The sequence below is a fragment of the Hemitrygon akajei genome, chromosome 9 (assembly GCF_048418815.1).
Source record: "Hemitrygon akajei chromosome 9, sHemAka1.3, whole genome shotgun sequence".
Taxonomy (NCBI): Eukaryota; Metazoa; Chordata; class Chondrichthyes; order Myliobatiformes; family Dasyatidae; genus Hemitrygon; species Hemitrygon akajei.
The window spans coordinates 102391972-102414996 of record NC_133132.1 but is presented as its reverse complement, the minus strand read 5'-3'; the positions used below and the strand labels follow the sequence as shown (position 1 = coordinate 102414996).

At 41.6% G+C, this 23025-nt stretch overlaps 1 protein-coding gene across 2 annotated transcripts in view; it reads left to right on the top strand.

The window, feature by feature from the left end:
* extl3 (exostosin-like glycosyltransferase 3) overlaps positions 1 to 9006 on the top strand; it is a 68744-nt gene extending 59738 nt beyond the window's left edge. For both annotated transcript variants that reach the window (XM_073056682.1, XM_073056683.1), the window contains exons 3-6: positions 3552 to 3679; positions 3782 to 3926; positions 4415 to 4543; positions 8148 to 9006. In XM_073056682.1, coding sequence (XP_072912783.1) covers positions 3552 to 3679; positions 3782 to 3926; positions 4415 to 4543; positions 8148 to 8357 — 612 coding nt within the window. In that variant the 3' untranslated portion in view covers positions 8358 to 9006. The remainder of the gene's footprint in view (positions 1 to 3551; positions 3680 to 3781; positions 3927 to 4414; positions 4544 to 8147) is intronic.
* Positions 9007 to 23025: the final 14019 nt, after the last annotated feature.

The following is a 23025-nucleotide window of genomic DNA, read 5'->3' as shown; positions in this document are numbered from 1 at the left end:
ACTCTTTGGGTGAACTGGAACATATAAAGTTGTAATTTTGACACACCCCATTCTGCTTTCCTTTTACCTGCTCCCATGACCTTGAATTGTTTTCCTCAAATCTGGGATTTCTTAGCCCAGGTCCAAGTTTGATTGAAAAAATTCCACCATGTGGAAAGATGCCTCGACCGTGACTTGCTGCATAAGACGCTCTCTTGTAAGTCAGAAGGCTATAGATTCAAGTGCCACCTCAGTGACTGAAACTTAAAATTCCAGCTCTATAAGGGTGGAAGTCCATATTGTCAAAGATAGTGTCTTTTGGATGAGAGGTTGTGTGTGTTTGCACTTGAGTGGATGTAAAATATACTATACCGCTATTCAGTGAGAAATTTGTCCCTTGTGTCCCAATTATCGTTTTTCTACAGATTTAAAAGCTTACCACTGTTAATATGCTCTTACTCTTGTGATGGTATTGGGTTTCCTGATTGCGAAGTTCTACACTCAACTGAAGATCTTAAGCCCTATCCGAAATAGATAGCTACAGGTACCCTCATTAAAGGGAGGTTATGCTGTAGCCACCCACTCTTCAAAGACAAGATCATTTCCCCATTTATCCTCCACAGCAAGTTTAGCAGCCAATTCCGACTATTTGAGCAGGTGGGTCCCACCCTCCCTGCCATGGAGGAGATGCTATTACCTATCAAAGTAGTTTAAACACAGTTCATTTATTTTTAGTGAAACACGTTTACATTTAAATAAAAATTCTTAACATACATTTAAAACTTACAGAGGATTTATATTTTAAAGGATTTCCAAATTACAACTGATTTCTAAATACAAAGGACTTCCAAAACCCAGGTATAGTTCCTATAAGCTAAAAAGACAAAGTTCTTGACCAGTCCAGACAAGCCTGACTACTCTTGAATTTATACTCTCTCACTCCCCCACTTAAGTGTCTTTACATACATGTGATAATTTTTCAGATACCTTTTGACACAGAATTCCAAGATACCTACATTTAATACTTTGAATGTTAACTCTATGAGTACACAAACTTTCCAACTATTGATAGATAAGCTATTTGATGTGCTAAGTAATAGTATCAATCTGGTGTGCAAATTTTCTTGAACTGAATAAATTAGAGTGTTATCTGGTTTGATATAAGCCAGTTAACATGCCCCATTTTCTTGTACTGCATCAGGCCCCATGCTGTGGGTCAGCAATCTGCTCTATAGACAGTGCTGTTTGCAAAGCTGTCCTTTTAACTTTAGACTGATTACTGCTTGCCATTTACACTAAGAACTGAAGATCGGTTCCCACTTATAACAAGCTGAACAAAGAATATTGGTTGGAAATTTAACTTGCGCAAAAATAACTCTTTGATTTCTAGAAGTGTCAGCAGCTGTGGTAGAAAGCTGAGCTTGGCAAAAGGCCCCCTGGCCCTGGACAGTGAGTATCCATCACACTCTGTGAAAATAATATCATTTATTGCACAACAGCAATTTACTTAATATATTTTTAAAATTTAGTGTTTGGACTATGCCCTAGCAATGTCAGCGTTTCCAGTGTCTTATGTGGTGGTGGTGGCATCTGTTAGTCTCGCGAGACCATGGATCTGTGCCTGGAAAGTCTGCTGGAGTGTCCTCTCCAGGGCGCAGGCCTGGGCAGGGTTGTATGGAAGATCGACAGTTGCCCATGCTGCAAGTCTCCCCTCTCCACGACACCGATGTTGTCTAAGGGAAGGGCAAGGGCCAGTTGGCACAAGTGTCATCGCAGGAGTTGCCAGAGTGAGGTTGAAGGCAACGTCGGACTGCCTTAGGAACTCCAGCTCCAGATTTGTCCTCAGGGTTTACTCCCGAAGCCTTTCCCATGAGTGGGTATGGCTGCAAGGCAGCGGAGGTTTGAAATCAGAGTTTTCCCTTTCTTAGATGGACTGCCTTCCCAGGCTGACAAGCTCCATCTACCCAAAGCACTGGTTTTAAGGCGCCAGAACCCGCCTTTGCCCCTTCTCCTGTCAGTAGAAACAGTTCCGCTGGGCTTAGAGGCTAAGCCACACGAGAAGACCAGGGGTTGGACTTGGTTGTCAGAGGCTATTTGAGGCGCACGCTGTTAGGAGCACTTTTAGGAGCTTGTCCCCACTACCACTCCTCGGGAACCTTGGAACAAGTGTCTTATATAATGGTATGGCAATCATGTATGTTCCCTGGACACTTCTGAATCAGAATCAGGTTTAATATTACTGACGTATGTTGTGAAATTTGTAGTTTTGTGGCAGCAGTACAAGTGCAATACACAAAAAGATACTATTAATTATAGTAAGAAATTTATATTAAAATCAATTAAATAAGTAGTGCAAAAAGAGAGGTAATGTCCATGGGTGGGTTCATTGTCTCTTTAGAAATCTGATGGTGGAGGGGAAGAAACTATTCCTAAATCATTGAGTGTGTCTTCAGACTTCTGTACTTCCTCTCTGATGATAGTAATAAGAAGAGAGCATATTGGTTCAGATATCCTCTTGGAAGACAGTCTTGTGTGCATTTGTGGACTAAGTGTTGAAGAAGGCTTTGGCACACTGGCCTTGTCAGGGCAATGAGTGTAAAAGTTGGGGGGTCATGGTGCGGTGGTGCAGGACTTTAGTGAGGCTCCCCTTGGAATACTATGTTCAGTTTTACTCACCCTGATTTAATTATAATGATTATAAAATGAATAAAAATAATTAAAGAACATTAAACTGGAATGAGTGTAAAGAAGACATACAGGGTCTTGAGGGACTGTTTATAGGGAGTGGTTGGACAGGCTATTACTTTATTTCTTGGAGTATAGGAGACTGAGAGGTGGACTTCCAGAGGTGTATAAAATCATGAGGGGCATAGATGGGTGAATGCTGTCAGTCTTTTTTCCGCCATGGCTGGGGAACTAAAAAACTAAAGGGCATAGGTTTAAGGTGAGAAGGGAAATGAGAGGAATTTGAGGGGTCATTATTTTTTTCTTTACAAATTGTGGTAGGTATGTAGATTGAGCTGCCAGGAGAAGTGGTTGGGGTAGGTGAGAGGATGTTTCCAATAGTGGGGGCGTCTATGACCAAGGGCACAGCCTTGAAATCAAGGACCTCCATTTAGAACAGAGTTGAGGTGGAATTTCTTAGCCTGAGGCTGTTGAGTCTGTAGAATTCATTGCCACAGATGGCTGTGGAGTCCAAGTCATTGGATATATTTAAGTGGAGAGAGATTCTTGATTACTAAAGGTGTCAAAGGTTACAAGGAGAAAGCAAGTGCATGGGATTGAGAGGATTCTGAGCTAAATGGCCAAATTCTGCTCCTATGTCTTTTGTTCCAGGTACATAAGCAACTTTTAAAAAGACAGTTGGACAGCTAGAAGGTTATGGCCAAATGCTGGCAAATAAGACCAACGTGGATGACAATTTTGCTCAATGTGGATCAGTTGGGCCAAAGGGCCATTTTCCAAGCTCTGTGATTTTAATTGCTGCATTGGATGTCATATGCAATTTAATGGATTGGCTTCAAGTTTCAGGTCTAAGAAATCTCCACTGAAATGGTTTACTCTCCTTTCAGGTTGTTCACACGGAGAAGAATAGTTTAAATAACCGGTTCCTACCCTGGGACTCGATTGAAACGGAGGCAATTCTTTCTATTGATGATGATGCCCACCTCCGTCATGATGAGATCATGTTTGGCTTTCGGTGAGTGGAACGCAACTTTGTAACTGGCTACTTAATGACTTCATAGAGCAGCACAGTTTGAAGACTGTGGCACTAAAATTCCTTTCTCTATTTTTTCTACAGGGTTTGGCGAGAAGCAAGAGATCGAATAGTGGGTTTTCCTGGCAGGTATCATGCCTGGGATATGGCTCACCAGTCCTGGCTCTACAACTCAAATTACTCCTGTGAACTCTCCATGGTACTGACAGGTGCTGCCTTCTTTCACAAGGTACGTTGTCTTCTCCATGTTAGAGTCAAGTTTATTGTCATATACACACGTACATGTGTGCACAGGTGCAGTGACAGGCAGTGTAGCATCACATAAGTGGAATGCACAAGAAAAGCATGGATTAAAAGCAGGGATGTAATGCTGAGTCTTTGTAAGGCATTGGTCAGACTGCACTGAGAATTTTGAGCAGTTTTGGGCTCCTTATCTAAGAAAAAATGGAGAGGGTCCAGAGGAGAATGATCCCTGAAATGAAAGGGTTAATATATGAGGAGTGTTTGATGGCTCTGGGCCTGTAATCGCTGGAGTTTAGAAGAATTGGGGGGGGGGGGTAAGATATCATTGAAACCTTTCAAATATTGAAACGCCTAGATAGAATGGAAGTGGAGCTGCAGCTTGTATCTCACTCCTGCCTCCCCTTCCCCTTTTCTCCGCTAGGTTTTTAGGGGAATTGTAGATGGTCATCTGACGGTCTTCCTCTTCTCTTGCAGTACTATGCGTACCTCTACTCTTATGTTATGCCACAGGCTATTCGAGACATGGTGGACGAGTACATTAACTGTGAAGATATTGCTATGAACTTCCTTGTTTCCCATATCACCAGGAAGCCACCAATAAAGGTTAGTGGTGCTGGGAGTGAAATAATAAATTGGTGTATCATGCCTGTAAGTTAATGAGACCCCCAACTCAATAAAATGTGTTTTTATTATATTTTGGAATCCATCAGGGTAAAAAGCCCTTCTGGCCCAATCCATGAAACCGGTTAACCTACTAACCTAGGGAGGAATCTGGAGAACCCAGAGGAAACCCATGCAGTCACGGAGAGAACATACAGACTGCAGGGAGAATTGAACCTGGGCCACTGGCACTGTAATAGCGTTACACTAACCACTGTGCTACGGTACACCAATTGAACTGGATCAATATTTAAAAGTTATATGATGTTTGAAGGACCAGATCCAGGAATCTTTGGAGTGGGTACGTTAAAGAAAAATTCAGAGCAGAAGGACGTTGTAGATATTGGAAGTACAGTCAGGTGCTTTAATAAAAGAACACTAAAGTGAGTGAAGGAGCATTAGTTTACTGTAATGGCCTAACAGGTTTGTCATTATACAGTTTGAGGCCACAAACCAGAGCACACAATGGATGAGAAGTGACTTGATATAGTTTACAAGAGGCATAGATCTAAAATCAGAAAATGCTTGAAACACTCAACAGGTCAGACAGCATCTATGTTAATGTTACAGGTCAAAGACCCTCCACCCAAAATGCTGAGTGTTTCCACATTTTCTTGTTTTTATTCCATCATTTGTCAGTGATTGAGAGAAAGCTGATAAACACAAGAGATTCTGCAGATGCTGGAAACCTTGAGCAACAGGCACAAAATGCTGGAGAAACTCAGCAAGTCAGGCAGCATTTATGGAAGGGAATGAACAGTTGATGTTTCAAGCTTTTGGGGTCATCTACTGCATGTGGTGTAGTCTCATTGGCGAGACTTGACATGGACTGCTTTGTCGAGCACCTTCGCTTCGTCCGCCACAATAGGCTGATTTTCCCATTCCCATTCTGGCATGTTGATCCTTGGCTGCCTCTACATCCACGATGAAGCCACTCTAAGTTTGTAGAATCAACACCATCTATTCCGTCTAGGTACGTTCTATCCTGATGGCATGAACATTGATTTTTCTAACTTCCAGTAATTTCTCACCTCTGTTTTTCTCTTTCCATTCCCCACTCTGGTTCCCCTCTTACCTCTTCTCTTCTCCTCACCTGCCCATTGCTTCCTTTGGTGTTCCTCCTTCCCTTTCTTCTGTCACATTTCTACTTCTTCAGACCTTTACCTATTCCACCTACCACTTCCAGCTTCTCACTTCATTCCCCCCCCCCCCCCCACTGACTTTCCCACTCATCTGGTTTCACTTACCACCTGCCAGCTTGTACTCCTTCCCCTCCCCGCACTTCCTTATTCTGGCTTCTTCTCCCTTTCTTTCCTGTCCCGATGAAAGGTCTCAGCCTGGAACGTCAGCTGTTTATTCCTTCTCATAGAGGCTGCCTGACCTGCTGAATTCTTCCAGTATTCTGTGTGTAGTTCATCTTTTTTGTGACACCAGCATTGTCGCAACTTCCATGGGATTTAGAGGAGCAAATTTGTCGAGAGACTGCAGACCGGTGTAAGCATAACATTGGATAGTTGGTGATTTTAACTTTCCACATATTGACTGGGACTCGCATACTGTAAAAAGGCTGGGTGGGGAAAAAAGTTTGCCAAATGTGTTCAGGGAAGTTTCCTTAATCAGTACATAGAAGTCCCAACTAGAGAGAGTGCGAAACTGGATTTCCTATTTGTGAATGAGACAGGGCAGGTGCCAAGTTTGTAAAGGGGAACACTTTCATCTACTGATCATAATGTCATTAGTCTCAAGGTAATTATGGAAAAGGATAGGTCTGTTCTCAGGTTGAGATCCCATATGGGAGAAAGTCCAATATTGATAGCATCAGAAAGGATCTTTCTGATTCTTTCTACTATGTAAATACAGTATGAGTTTGGGAGGCTTAGTACATCTGTGTTATCAGTGGTTTATACTTGTATATACTGTTTTATTAACTATGTATTCCCAATCTCTCTGTATTTCTATTGTTATTATGCTTTGTTTGAAAATCAATAAAAAGATTTAAAAAGAAAGAAAGGATCTTACAAGTGTGGATTGGGACAGATTGTTTTCAGGCAAAGGTGTCCTTGGTAAATGGGAGGCCTTCAAAAGTAAAATTTTGAGAGCTCAGAGTTTGTATGCTCCTGGCAGAAAAAAGGCAAATACAACAGGTTTGGGGAAACTTGGTAACTGAGGCCCTGGTTAAGAGAAAGGAGGTGCATGCAGAAACAAATGAGGTACTTGAGTATAAAAAATGTAAGAGAACACTTAAGAAGGAAACCAGGAGGGCTAAAAGAAGACATGAGGTTGCTCTAGCAGACAAGTTGAAGGAGACTCCAAAGGGCTTTTTCAGATATATTAAGAGCAAAGGGATAGCAAGGAACAAAATTGGCTTTCTTGAAAATGAAAGTGATAATCTGTATGGAGGTGAAAGCAATGAGGGAGATCTTAAATTGAATTTTTGCATCTGTATTTCCTCGGGAGATGGACACACATAGATGTAATGCAATGCAACAGCGAGGACATAGCCCCTATGCAGATTACAGAGAAGACTTGACTTGAAGCAAATTAGGGTGCATAAATCTTCCATCCACCCTATGAGAGGCTAGTGCAGATATTACAGGGGCCCTAGCAGAGATATTTAAAACGTCCTTAGCCATGGGTGAGGTTCCAGAGGAATGGAGGATAGCTAATGTTGTTCTGTTGTTTAAGAAAGGCTCTAAGATAAACCAGGAAGTTATAGGCCAGTGAGCCTGACATCAGTTGTGGGAAAGTTATCAGAAGATATTCTAAGGGACCGGATATGTAAGTATTTGGATAGAAAGGGATTGAATAGGGATGGTCAACATGATCCCACATGGGAGGTTGGTCAAGAAGGTTCAATCGCTTGGTATTCAAGAGGAAGTAGTAAATTGGATTAGACATTGGCTTCGCTAGAGAAGCCAGAGAGTGATTGCAGATGGTTGCCTCTCTGACTGGAGGCCTGTGACTAGTGGTGTGCTACAGGGATCGGTGCTGGATCTGTTGTTGTTTGTCATCTATAACAATGATCTGGATGACAATGAATACAGATCTGTAATTCCTTGAAAGTAGCATCACAGGTAGGTAGGATCATAAAAGATTTTGGCACATAGGCCATAATAGTGAGTACAGGAGTTGGAATGTTATGTTGAAATTGTATAAGACCGTGGTGAGGCCTGATTTGGAGTATTGAGTCCAATGTTTGTCATCTACCTACAGGAAAGATAAGATTGAAAGAATGCAGAAAAAACTTACAAGGATGTTTCCGTGACTTGAGGTCCTTAGTCACAGGGAAAGTTTGAATAGGTTAGGACTTTATTCCCTAGGATGTAGAAGATTGGAGAGAGATTTCATAGATTTTCTTCCCTAAAAGATGTGGGTAAATCAGATGAATTTCAATGCCTTGTTTTTGAAATATCAAAAACTGAAATTTGGGAGATTTTCTAGGTTACAGCTCTTTCCTTGTTTAATACATGTCTCTCTCTTGTCCCACAGCTACTGTCCAAGCTGAGAGTCTAGATATGTAACCTGTCCGTCTGTTCTTCCACTCCAGGTCACATCCCGCTGGACCTTCCGATGCCCAGGCTGCCCCCAGGCATTATCGCACGATGACTCCCACTTCCACGAGAGGCACAAGTGCATCAATTTCTTCGTGAAGGTCTATGGGTACATGCCGCTGCTCTACACCCAGTTCCGTGTGGACTCTGTGCTGTTCAAAACGCGCCTGCCACATGACAAGACCAAATGCTTCAAATTTATCTGAAGAAGCCCACCACCCAGGGAGGGAGAGGACAAGCAACATCATGGAAGCCTGCTGAGGCTCCAGATACACCACCACAAACCCAAGGGGGGAAAGAAGTGGGGAAGGTTCACCACATTCTGTCTATCCACAACCTGATTTCATGCTTAGCTGGTTTTGTATTTAATAATAAGACTTGGTATGTGTAAGCTGATTAAAAATGACAAGCCACTCAGTGGAAATCATGGTGCATGAACTTGCCCCAAATCATGGTCTGGTTTGCATTTTTGTGAACTGATTTGTAATCACAGAGGAAACTGAGATTACATAAACCAAATTGTAGATCAGTGGAAAGAAGTCTGCATATTCACCGAATGCCAATCTCACTCTGGCCAAATCTGACTGTGATGTCTTGCTCTTTCTCTGGTGTATTTTTTTGTTCTGTTCAATATGAGACAATGTTTATCAGGAATCGGCTGAAGTGCCATGTGGGGAGTAGGAAATGTGTAAATTGTATCGTCATTTCCATCATTTCTCTCAGCCCCATTGACATTATCAAACGTGAGCAGCTCCACTATGTCCACAGGTGGTATGATAATGAAGTCATTTCATGGCTGCCCAGACAGTACAATGTTTCTCTAAAAGATATTAAACTTTGGATTTTATTTACAAAGTTGTTTCTTTTTTAAATTTTAGCCATGTTGCATTAATTTTTGCTGTTTCAGACTCATAACTTTCAGTCAATGATGTGAAATTGGGCTTCTACAAGTGACTTGATTTTTTTTTGTGTGGTGGCATGAGGGGAGTGTGTCAGTATTTTGGTATACACAGATAAACCTTCACCTAATAGAAAGGGAAACCTGACTGGTAGGCTGCATAACCTCCTATGTTCTTCCTCGATTTGTTGGTGAGGCCACCATTGAAATATTGTGTTCAGTTCTGGTTGCCTCATTATAGGATGTGGAAGCTTTAGAGAGGCTGCAGAGGAGATTTACGAGGATGCTGCTTGGTTTAGAGGGCATGTCTTATGAAGATAGGTTGAGTATGTTGGGGCTTTTTGGAGTGAAGAAGGATGAAATGTGACTTTGAAAGATGTGTACAAGATAATATCAGGCATAGACTGAGTGGCAGCCAGAGACTTTTTCCAGGGGGAAATTGCTAATACCTGGGGGGCATAATTTTAAGATAATTGGAGGAAAGTATAGGGGGGATACTTTTCCCCCCTATACAGAGTGGTGAGAATGTGGAAAGTCCTGCTGGGGTGGTGGCAAAGGCAGATACATCTTAGGTACATAGATGAAAAATAAATGGAGGACTATGCAGAACAGAAGGGTTAGATTGATCTTGGAGGAGATTAAAAGGTTGGCACAACAACTTGGGCCAAAGTGCGGTGCTATTGTGTGTTCTATGATTATACACTTACTGACAATAAATGAGTTAATTGTCAGAGAAGTACGGTAAATAACAAAAAGAAAGTTAGGATCAGAAGAGACCACAATAAATTGCAATGTTTTGGTTTGATTTGATATACAACATATCCACTAACTATAAGAGTAATTAACATTCTGGGTTGTGACAGTTTACAAATACACTGACTGTATTAGGTACACCTGTACATCAGCTTGTTAATGCAAATATCTAATCTAATAACTTCCTCCATCACTTTAGAGAGCAGTTAAGATTACCATGAGACTGGAGTCTATATATGGTACTGTGTAAAGCTCAGGCACGTATTAAAAAATTCTGTAAAGTGAAGGTACTTACAAAAATAATGAATTGAAAAGTTTCTGAATATCAAAAGATTTACTATAAAGACCCAGTAAACAGTGAATAAAGCAAAATCAAATCAATATTTGCTGAGCACCCTTTGCCTTTAAAACTGCATCAGTTCTCTTAGGTACACTGTTGTGCAGTTTAATAAAAAAAATTGATTGTTAAGGTTGTTCTAAGTGTCTTGGAGAAGCTGTCACAGTTCTTGCAGACTTTGGCTGTCTCACTTACTTCTGCCTCTCCAGGTAATTCCAGATATCCTCTATGTTGATATCTGGGCTCTGTGGAGGGCATACCATCTGTTCCTGAACTCCTTGTTCTTTTTGTTGATGATAGTTTTTTCTGACCTTGGCCGTGTGCTTAGGGTCATTGTCCTGCTGCACATTCAATTAGGGACCGATCAGATGCCTCCCTGATGGTATTTTATGATGGAAAATGATCTGCTTGTATTTCTCAGCATTGAGGATTCCATTAATTCTGGAGAAATCACAAACTCCATTTGCAGAAATGCAGCCTCTAACCTGAAGCTTCAGTGTTGGCTGTTGACACTCATCCATGTAGGGCTCTCCGGATCTTCTATGGACAAACTGCCTCCTGTGTGAGCCAACAGCTTCAAATTTTGACTCATCAGTCCAGAGCACTTGCTGCAATTGTTCAGCACCCCAGTCCTTATATGTTTGTACGTAAGTGAGCCTCTTGGCTTTGTTTCCACTTTGGAGAAAAAGCTTTTTGGCAGCAACTCTTCCATGTAGACCACTTCTGACAAGACTTAAACAGACTGTAAAGGGCTGTATTTGGGTTCCAGAGGTTTCTATCAATTCAGAGTTGATAGTAATGGTGGACTTGTGTTGGAACCGATTCCTTTTATGTTATACAGGTGTCCCCCCCACCCCACCTTTACAAAGGTAGAGCATTCCTATGAAACCCTTCTTAAGCCAAAATGGCGTAAAGCGGAGAACCACAAATTTATACGGGGAAAAGCAAACATTCGTAAAGCGGGGGACACCTGTATGTCAATGATTGGGATGATGGAATTGATGGCTTTGTGGCCAAGTTTGCAGACAAAAGGAAGATAGGTGGAGGGGCAAAGAAATGGCAGATGGAATACAGTGTCAGGAAATGTATGGTCATGGACTTTAATAGAAGAAATAAAAGCATAGATTAATTTCCAATTGGAGAGAAGATTCAATAATCTGAAGTGCAGCGGGACTAAGGAATCCTCATGCAGCATTCCCTAAAGGTTAATTTGTAGGTTGAGTCAGTGGTGAGGAAGGCAAATGTGATATTACCATTCATTTCTAGAGGACTAGAATATAAAAGCAAGGATTTAATGCTGAGGCTTTATAAGGTAAGCCTCACTTGGAGTATTGTGAGCAATTTTGGACCCCTTATCTACGAAAAGATGAACTGACATTGGAGCAGGTTCAGAGGAGTTTACAAAAATGATTCCAGGATTGAAAGTCTTGTTGTATGAGAAATGTTTGGTGGCCCTGGGTCTCTACTCACTGCAATTCAGAAGAATGAGGGGTAATCTCATTGAAACTTACTGAATGTTGAAAGGCCTCGATAGAGTGGATGTGGGGAGAAGGTTTTCTATGGTGGAGGATTCTAAGACCAGAGGACATAGTCTCAGAATAGAGGGGCATCCTCTTAGAATGGAGATGAGGAGGAATTTCTTTAGCCAGGAAGTGGTGAATCTGTGGAATTTGTTGTCACAGGTGACTGTGGAGGCCAAGTCATTGGGTATATTTAAGGCAGAGGTTGACAGATTCTTGGTTACTCAGAGCATAAAGGGATATGGGGAGACGGCAGGAGATTGGGGTTGAGGGGGAAAAAAGGATTAACCATGATTAAATAGCTGAGCAGACTTAATGAATCAAATGGCCTAATTGTGCTCCAGTGTCTTATAATAGTAAGTGTGGGTGAAACATCATGGATCAATATGTGTCTGTCAGTTTTCTACGTTGATAAGCTTCTGAGATGAGATTTTGTGGTTGATGCTGAGAATTATCTGTATTCAGATGTGTACTCTCACATCCATGTGTATATCTATTTGCTGCAGTTCAGAAGAATGAAAGGGGATCTCATTGAAACCTTCTGAATACTGAAAAGCCTAGCTGGAGAGAATGTTTCCATTAGTCTAAGATCAGACAGCACAGCCTCAGAAAAGGGTTTCCCTTTAGAACAGAGATGAGTAGGTAATTATTTTGCCAGAGTGTGGTAACCTGAGGAATTTATTGTCTCAGATAATTGTGAAGGCCAAATCATTGGGTATAATTAAAGCGGCAGTTGATGAGTTCTTGATTAGAAAGTCCATCGAAAGTTATGGGGAGAAGGCAGAAAAACGGGGGTTGAGATAATAACTCAGGCATGATGGATTGGCAGAGCAGGCTCAATGGACTGAATGTGCTTATTCTGCTCAATGTTCTCAGGAAATAAATTCCTGATTAAATTTTCTGACTTTATTCCCTTCAGGCACTCTGGAGTCCCTGAAACAGCAACTGCACGACATCATCACTCCTAGTTCATATTGACTATGTAAGCAGCCACTCACTCAGTGGTGGGAACATGGGGCAATGCAGAAGGTGGAAAAAAAGAAACTGTAAGTCAGGCTGCATCTATGGAGGGAATAAACAGTTGATATTTTGGGCCAAGACTCTTCATCAGGACTGAAAAGCTTTGTCCTCTACCATGATGATGCCAAACTCAGGTTGGAGGAGCAACACCTCCTATTCCATCTGGGTAACCTCCGAGCTGATGGCATAAAAATTGATTTCCCTAATTTCCAGTAATTCACCCCCCCCCCCCCTGTCATTCTCTCTTTTTCCATTCCCTATTCTGGTTATCCTCTCTCTCTCCTTTACGTCTCACCTACTCATAACCTCCCTTTAATTCCCCCTCCTCTTTCCCTTTTCCATGGTCCACTGTCCTGCCCTATTTGATTTCTTCTTCTTCAGCCCTTTACCCTTTCCACCTGCTTACATCACCCTCCCCCACACACCTACTTTCCCCCTCACCTGATTTCACCTATCATATGCCAGCTTGTAGCCTACCCCTGGAGCCATACCTTTTTACTCTGCCTTCTTCTTCAATCCTTTCCAGTCCTGATAAAGGAGCTTAGTTTAAAATGTCGGCTGTTCATTACAGTTCATAGATGCCTAAGACTTACTAAGATCCTCAAGATTTCCAGAATCACAGAATCTCTTGTGTTATGAAATTTAGTCCTTTGGAACTGTGGCTCGTTCAGTGAAATATGTCCCTATTACCTCTGCACTTACCTATAATGTGTTTTTTTTTACCTTTTACATTTCGGTTAGAGCTCCCTGATGCCTCCAAAGTTCCTATAGCAATAGTGAAAGTGTGTCCTATGCATGATAAACACCTGATGCCAAGATTAGACTGGATTTTCTTTGATGTGGAATTCAGACTTTGTTGACAGTTTTTGAGACTTGGCACCCAGATGAAACAACAGACGGATTGACAAAGCAGGCTAGGAAATGGGGCCTCAAAATTCTTTGATGTAGATTTAATTCTGTTTTGAAGTTCAACCCTTGTCCTCCACCATGAATTCAGCCCTTAATATTGGTTCTACTGATCTCTTTACTTCTGCTTCCAAGTTATTTGTCTGCTTTGTACCTTACATCATCCTTGTTGTAGTAGCGTGATCAGTCGAGTTGAGTATGTTTTCTAAGACCATAAGACAGGAGCAAAAATAGGCCATTCAGCCTATTGTGTCTGCTCCACCATTCCATCATGACTGACTTAATATCTCTCAACCCATTTTCCTGCCATCTCCACATAGCCCTTGATGTCCTGACTTATCAAGAACCTATGGACCGCTGCTAAGGGGTTGACTAATGGTGGGTCCTTAGGTGGCTGTAGAGGCTGATAGGGGATCCATATATTCTGGTGTACTAAGGGTAAGGGGTTGGGTTTTTGTGTTGTTCAGTCTCTCCATTCGCATCTGCCACTTGTTCTCTGTGCTCTCATAGCGTAACACCCTCCTGAACATATTTCTTCCAGGTGTATCTATTGAGTGCAACGTATTTTCGGGTTTTAGATGTAATATTGAATATATTCAGGCTGATTTTGATGTTATCTTTGAAGTGTTCCCTCTGCCCACCTGGGGCTTGCTGTCTCTCCTTCAACTGGGAGTCAACAATCTGGAAAATGTGAGTTAGGCATCCGAATGACATGATCTATCCATCGGAGTTGGTGTTGCTTTATCGTGGTGGAGATGCTGTTCATGTTGGCCTCATCTGTTTGCTGGTGTTCTTGCTGTAACTGCAAAGCAAGGCAGTAATTTGATTCTTTAACTGGTTCTGTTTCACATCAATAATTAAACATAACCTAGAAAAGTTGTATTTACATTACACAAAATCCTAGACAGAGCAGCCAGGTCTAGTTACACTGTACTTTACAAACCTGGATCATAGTATGAACTGTTCAGTATTTATTTCAGGGAATTATTAACGCAGTGTGGGCAACAAAATTGGGGAAAGTATTTCAATGCCACACTATTAAGAGGATGTGAGGTATAAGGCCAAACTGAAAGTTGATGTTCAAAATAACGGGTGATTTATTAAAAATTGGTGTGCACCAGAGGATCAATCAAATCTGATCTACCTGAACATGAATTTGGAATAGGTTTTACATTTTCATTTGATGAGATGACCAATAAAATTAAATTATAACAAAAGAATGTTAGCTACAGGAAGATTTAATTAAGTCCTGATTACAGAACAAAATGATTATCCACAAGCCCAACAGCTAATCAAAAAAGCAAATCAATTTCTTTTATAACAATGGATACATGCTATAACATATCTAGTGAAACTTGGGTGTCTTCATTGTTTCAGCATTTTATGTCTCTACTTCTCGGCTTTGTCGTTGGTTCCATTATCACATTGTCACAATCCTTATGACTATTTACTATTTATTAGCTCTCAGTATTCTTTCCCCAAAAGCATGAAGGTTCAGGAAAGGTGCATAAGAATGATTTCTGCAATAAAAGACAGATGTTCCCAGGACAGATTAGATGACTACAAGAGATGCTGTTATAAGAAAGCAGCATCCATCATCAAGGAACCTCATCATCCAGGCCATGCTCTCTTCTCGCAACTAACAGCTGATAAGAGCTTTAGGACACACCAGGTTCAGCAATAGTTCCTACTCTACAACCATCAGGCTCTTGAACTAGTGTGGATAATTTCACTCAGCTCAACTCTGAACTGAATCCACAACCTTATGGACTCACTTTCAGGGTCTCTGCAACTCATGTTCTCAATATCATTCATTCATTATTTTCATATTTTGCAGTTTTACTACTTATTCACATTGGGTGCTTGTCAGTCTTTTTAATAGTTTTTCATTGATTCTATTCCATTTCTTTGTTCTACTGTGAATGCCTGCAAGAAAGTGAATCTCAGGGTAGTATGTGGTGACATACAAATGAAGAATGAAGGGAGATCTCATTGATCTACCAAATACTGAAATAACTGGACTGAGCAGACAAGAGAAGAATGTTTCCATTGTAGAAGATTCAAAGATACAAGCATACAGCCTTTGAGATGAAGAGGATGGTGAATCTGTGGAATTCATTGCACAGAGGGCTGTGGAGGCTAAGTCAATGGGTATATTTAATGCAGAGATTGGTAAGTTCTTGGTCAGTAAGAGGGATAAGAGTTGCAGAAAAAGGTTAAAATTGCTGGTTTAATGGTAGAAAAGAATTGATGGGCTTAATTCTGCTCTATATCTTGTGATCATGGTTTTAGCTTGATGTACATAATCAAGGCTATCATAGCAATTATCTACATTAGTGGGCAAGTTGGAACAGTTATCTTTAGCAAGTTGTACGTTCAGCAAACAATTACAGCGTTTTAAAACAAAATCTTGTATGGTGCACCAAAAGTAGTGGCATTATTTTTTGTGTATGTACAATTATCTGTGGTTCATGTGGACCAATTGTATACATGGATGCAAGTACACACGTACCATGTGTACACATGTTCTAAGTGGCGAAATGGGATAAGACTGGATGGGCCAACAGGTCCATGTCTGTGCTGTGGTGAAAGGGTTTCTCGTTTTCAGCAATTACGTACCTTACTCTTATTCTGATTCACTGGAAGCATCCCAAAGATAACAAGATGGTCTTGTTTCAAACGGGAAGAAAGAACTTGCAACAATACTTATCAAGAAGGACAAAGTACTGGAAAAACAAAATGAGACTAGAGGCAGATAAATCACCATGGTTTTCCCAACCCCCCCCCCCCCCCAAGGGTTTTAAAGGCATTGACTTGTTGCTGTTAAGTGCCATTGAGTCAGTGTCAACTCATGGCAACCCTATGGATAGTTCCCCTAAATGAGTTTTGATCTTTGCAAAGGCAGCTCAGTATAGATAACATTGCATTCATTACTGTCCTTATTGCATCCATCCATCTGATTGATGGCCTTCCTCTCTTCCATTGTCCTTCCACCTTGCCGAATATGATATCCTTTTCCAAGGAGCTGTTTCTTCTCATGATGTGCCCAAAGTACAATAGGCAGAGTCTTGTCATATGAGCCTCAATTTGTTTGTTCTGTGAGGGGTCCATGAGATGCAGAGACATCAATATGTTTCCCATCCTCCTCCTTTACCATCCAACTTTCACATCCATATAACGTCACTGAGACCACCAGCGCCTACACACAAGTTGAATTTTTTTATGTAGAGATAGATTCCTGTTCCTGAGGATTTTCTCTATATCTTTCTTAGCTGTCCTACCAAGGGAAATTTTTCATTGAATTTCTTGACTGCTTACCACTTCGGTGTTAAGCATTGATCCAAGTAAGTTGAAACTGTCAACCACTTCAATTTCCTCTCCATTGAGATTGAAATTGGTTGTACAGTTGACGTTTCAGGCCAAAACCCTTTGACCTGGCCTGCTGAGTTCCTCCAGCATTTTGTGTATGTTGCTCGGATTGCCAGCATCTGAAGATGTTCTTTTGTTTGAAATTCGTTGTATTGCCAGTAGTCATAATCTTAGTCTTCTTCAGGTTAGGGTGCAAACCCATCTTGAGGCTATGTTACTTGATATTGCTTAGCAGTTGCTTCAGTTCTTCTTTGTTTTCAGCCAGTATTGTAGTGTCATCAGCATAATGAAGGTTATTTAAGATTCTGCCAACAACTCTCATCCCTCGGTTTTCCTCGTATATTCCTGCTTCTCTGAAGATTTGTTCGGCACACAAATTAAACAGACAGTGGGAGAGAATACAGCCTTGTCATACCCCTTTAGGGATGCTGAACCATTCTTTTTCTCCTTGTTACGTTGAACTGCTGTTTCTTTATTGATGTAAAGATTATGCATGATGAAGTACACCCACATATCTTAATGTGTTCCATAGTTTGTCAATGATTGATGCAGTCAAAGGCCTTGCTGTAGTCAATATATCACATATAGATGTCCTTCTAGAATTCTTTTGTCTTCTCGAGAATCCACCTCACATCTGCAATGATGACGCTGTTCCCCTTCCTTTGCTGAAACCTGCTTGCACGTCAGGGAGCTCCTGCTCTAGATAAGGTGAAGTCTTCTCTTAACGATCTTTGGTAAAATCTTCCTGGTGTGAGGAATGAGGACAATTGTACGATAATTTTCTCACTCAGTCGGATCACCTTTATTCAATATTTATAAAACTACTGATTTCCTCCATTCACTTGGCCAAGATGCTGTCTTCCAGATCAGTTTACAGAGCATTGCCAGTATTGCAACAGCTATGTCTGATTGTTGTAGTATTTCAGTTCGGATTGGGACTCCATCAACACCGGGTGCTTTGTTCTTTGTTAGGGCTTTTAATGTTGCTTCAACTTCTTCCTTCGTCACTGGCAGCTCCTGATTAGAAGATTTAGGATGATATTGCTGATCCAGTTGATATTTCTGGTATAATGACACACAGTACTTCTTCCATTGTTGTTTGATCTTCTCAGTTTTATTAAGCATGGCATCTTGTGCATATGTCAGCATTTCCACGTGAGGCTGGAATTTTCTCTTCAGTTCCCTTAGCTTTAAGAAGACTGATCTTGTCCTTCCTTTGTTATTTTCCTTTTTCCACACATTTTTGTAGTAGTTTTCTTTGTCTTGCCTATTAGAACATTGGAAAGCTTGATTGAGAACTGCAACTGCTACCTTTTTCCCCTTAGGTTTGGCTTCTCTTCTTCCCTGTGCAATTTCCAGAGTTACTTCACTCACCCATTTTGGTCTCTTCTGCGTTTTCACCATATGCAGAATCTTTTCACACATTTTGTATACAACATTCTTAATACTTTCCCACAATCCCTCTGTGTCCTATCAGTTGTGTTTAGAGCAGTGAAAAGATTGTTCAGGCCATCTATGAATTCTGGTGGAATACTTTCAAGATCATATTTTGGTACTCTGACAAAAGGCTTGTACTTCCTCAACTTTATTTCTGAGCTTGCAAATTTGTAGTTAGTGGTTGAAGCTACAGTCAGCTCCAGGTTTTGTTTTTGTTGACGTCATATAATTTTTCCATCCCTGACTTTTGGAGATTTAATCTGCAACGAGATCTCACTACCAAGCCCATCTTTCCCTCCCGCCCCCTTCTGCTTTCCGCAGGGATCGCTCCCTACGCGACTCCCTTGTCCATTCATTCCCCCCGCCCCACATCCCTTCCCACCGATCTCCCTCCTGACACTTATCCTTGCAAGTGGAACAAGTGCTACACCTGTCCTTACACTTCCTACCTCACCACCATTCAGGGCCCCAGACAGTCCTTCCAGGTGAGGCGACACTTCACCTGTGAGTCGGCTGGTGTGGTATACTGCGTCCGGTGCTCCCGGTGTGGCCTTTTATATATTGGTGACACCCGACGCAGACTGGGAGACGGTTTCGCTGAACACCTATGCTCTGTCCGCCAGAGAAAGCAGGATCTCCCAGTGGCCACACATTTTAATTCCACGTCCCATTCCCATTCTGATATGTCTATCCATGGCCTCCTCTACTGTCAAGATGAAGCCACACTCAGGTTGGAGGAACAACACCTTATATACCGGCTGGGTAGCCTCCAACCTGATGGCATGAACATTTACTTCTCTAACTTACGTTAATGCCCCTCCCCTTCTTACCCCATCTCTGATAGATTTAGTTTTTTTTTCTCTCTCTGCCCAACACTCTGCCTGTTCTCCATCTCCCTCTGGTGCTCCCCTCCCCCTTTCTTTCTCCCTAGGCCTGCCATCCCATGATCCTTTCCCTTCTCTAGCTCTGTATCACTTTTGCCAATCACCTTTCCAGCTCTTAGCTTCACCCCATCCCCTCCGGTCTTCTCCTATCATTTCGCATTTTCCCCTCCCCCTCCTACTTTCAAATCTCTTACTATCTTTCCTTTCGGTTAGTCCTGATGAAGGGTCTCGGCCCGAAATGTCGACAGCACTTCTCCCTATAGATGCTGCCTGGCCTGCTGCGTTCCACCAGCATTTTGTGTGTGTTGGAGATATAATCTCTTTGGTTTCTGTGTATCTGTAGGGAGAGGTCAAAGTGTACAGTCTGCACTTGTATCATTGGAAAAACATGTTTGAGATGAATAAGTTGTTGGTTGATTTCAGGGATAGAAATTTGTTGAAGGTTTTCAAAGATCCCAGAGTTTTGTGAAAGTATCAGCAGATTGGAAAACTGCAAACGTGATTCATCTGTTCACAAAGAGTGACAAAATGTGGGAAACTATAGACTAACTTCTGTTGCTAAGAAGCTGCAGAAGTCTATAATTTAGGAAGAAAAGCTCATCGTTTGGAAAAAACCTAATGCAATCAAGGTAAGTCTGTGTTTTTAAAAGAACTTATTTAGAGATACAGCACAGTTACAAGTCCTACTGGACCAATAAGCCCAATTACACCCATGTGACCCATAAACCTGTACATCTTTGGAATGTGGGAGGGAACTGGAGCACATGAAGGAAAACCACATCACCACATGGATAATGTATGAAATTCTTATAATCAGGATTGTACTGGCTCTATAATGCTGCTTTGAATGGGACAATAAAACTACATGCGTACGAAGTCCTGTAGCATCTGGTGATCCTGTGATCTCCATATCGGCCTATGTCAGAACATCTTTCAGGAGGGTGAACCTTTGCAAGGTATCAGGGTCTGATGGTGTATCTGGTAGGGAATTGAAATCCTGTGCCAACCAACTGGTGGGAGTGTTCAAGGACATCTTTAATCTCTCACTGCTGCAGTTGGAGGGTCCCACCTGCTTCAAAAGGGTGACAGTCATACCAGTGCCTCAATGACTAACACCCAGTTACACTCATGACTACTGTGATGAGACGTTGTTCATGGCCAGAATCAACTTCTGACTAAGCAAAGACCTGTACCAACTGCAATATGACTATCACCACAATAGATCTACAGCAGATGCAATCTCACTGGCTCTCCACTCAGCCTTACATCACCTGAATAACAGCAATACCCACATAGGCTCCTGTTTATTGATTACAGCTTAGTGTTTATCACAATCATTCCTTCAGTTCTACTCAACAAGCTCCAAAACCTGGGCCTCTGTACCTCCTTCTGCAACTGGATCCTTGACATCCTCACTGGGAGACCACAGTCAGAGCAGATCAGAAATAACTTCTCCTTGCTGACAATCAACACTGGCACACCTCACTGCTCTACTCTCTCTACACCCATTACTGTGTGGCTAGCTCCAGCTCCATCGTCATCTATACATTTCCTGATGCCAACCACTGTTGGCAGAAATTCAGATGGTGATGATGAGGCGTACAGGAGCAAATATTGATCAGCTGGTTGAGTGGTGTTGCACTCAGTCCCTAAGACCAAGCACTTCAGGAAAGTGAAGTTGAGGGAAACACACACCAATCCTCTTCAAGGGATCAGTAGTGGAGAGAGTGAGCAGTTTCAAGTTCCTGGGAGTCAACATCTCTGAAGATCTATCCTGGACCCAACATATTGATGTAATTACAAAGAAGGCACAACAGTGGCTAAATTTCATTAGTTTGAGGAAACTTGGTATATCACCAAAGACTCTTGCAAATTTCTACAGATATACCATGGAGAGCATTCTAACTGGTTACACCACAGTTTTGTAAGGAGAAGCCACTGCACAGGATCAGAAAAAGCTGCAGAAAGTTGTAAAGTCAGCCAGCTCCATCATGGGCACTAGCCTCCTCAGCATCGAGGACACATTTAAAAGGTGGCGTCCATCATTAAAGACCACCACCACCCAGGACATGTCCTCTTCTCACTGCTACCATCAAGGGTACCGTACAGGAGCCTGAAAACACATACTTAACATTTCAGGAAAAACTTCTTCACCTTCGGTATCAAATTTCTAAATGGACAATGAACCATGAACACTACCTCAGTAATTTTTTTTGCTTTCTTTTTGCATATTTTTACATAATTTTACATATATCTTATTGTAATTTATAGTTTTTAAAGTTATGTACTGCAATGTACCGCTGCAGCAAAACAACAAATTTCCCAACATACAGTATTCAGATTCTAACCACTATGCGCTTTATGTCAGGAATGTGGGCTAGAAATTATAACAGGAGATAGAAAAGGCATTTAAAATTGTGATGTAACCGATAATTATGGAGGATCTCAATGTACAAGTAGATTAGGAAAATCAGGGTGGTGCTGGATCCCAAAGAGAAGAAATTTATAGAATGCCTGGGAGATGGCTTTTTGGATCAGCTTGTGGTTGGGCCTACTAGATTCTGGATTGAGTGTTATGCAATGACTCAGATTTGATTATGGAGTCTAAGGTAAAGGGACCCTGAGAAGACAGTGATCATGATAGAATTCACCCAGCAGTTTGAAAAGGAGAAGTAAAATACAGATGTATCAATATTACAGTGGAGTAAAGGGAATTAGAGAGACATGAGAGAGGAGCTGGCCAAAGTTGATTGGAAGTGGACACTAGCAGGGATCATGGCAGAACTGCAATGGCTGGTGTTTCTGAGGACATTCGGCAGTCGCAAGAAAGATGCATCCCAAAGGTGAAGAAATATTCTAAAGGGAGAATGAGGCAACTGTGGCTGACATGGAAGATCTTCTTTCCAGCTGTGATAAGACTGCTGATCAGTTCCTGACCCGGATCTGGGCCACACCTTCCAAATATCTGGACCTGACTTACACGACCTTACTTTCCCTTTTCTATTTTCTAATTATGATTTATAATTTAAATTTTTATTATATCTACTTCGATTTGTACTTCAGGGAGTGCGAAGCACAGAAACAAATATCACTGTGATGATTGTACGCTCTAGTATCAATTGTTTGGTGACAATAAAGTAAAGTAAATAAGTATCACTGAAGGATTGATCAGTCCTTGGTTCCAGCCCCACGGCGTTGTCCAGCTATGTGACAGATATTCCATCCTCCTGCCTGCAAATCAGAATTTACACTCTTTAACACAGCAATGGCCTGCCCTGTTGTGGGCTTACCATGATACTGCAGACTCTACGCCATTTTGTCTGACTAGGTTGGGCTGGTTGGGTAATTACCACAGAACAGATTCAAGATTGCTTAATGTCATTTACAGGACACAAGCATAAAGGAGAATGAAATAACTGTTATTCCGGATCCAATGCAGCCCAAAACAAACACAATAAAATAAAGAATGAATATAAATATGAAAGATAGTTTATACTGTTTACACAGATTGACTGTATGTCCATAAAGGCACTGGAGTATCGGTACATAAGGTGACTGACAGGAAATGATAAGGTTTGTGAGGTGGGTGTAGGGGTGCATTAGTGGATATTGGCTAGGATTTGAAGTTTGAATCCAAGACTAACACCATTGTAGCTCTGGGCATTGATTTCCACAGAGGCTGCTTCACCTTTCAAGGGAAGCAAATTTCCAATAGTGGAAGAGTCTAAAACCAGAGGACACAACTTCAGA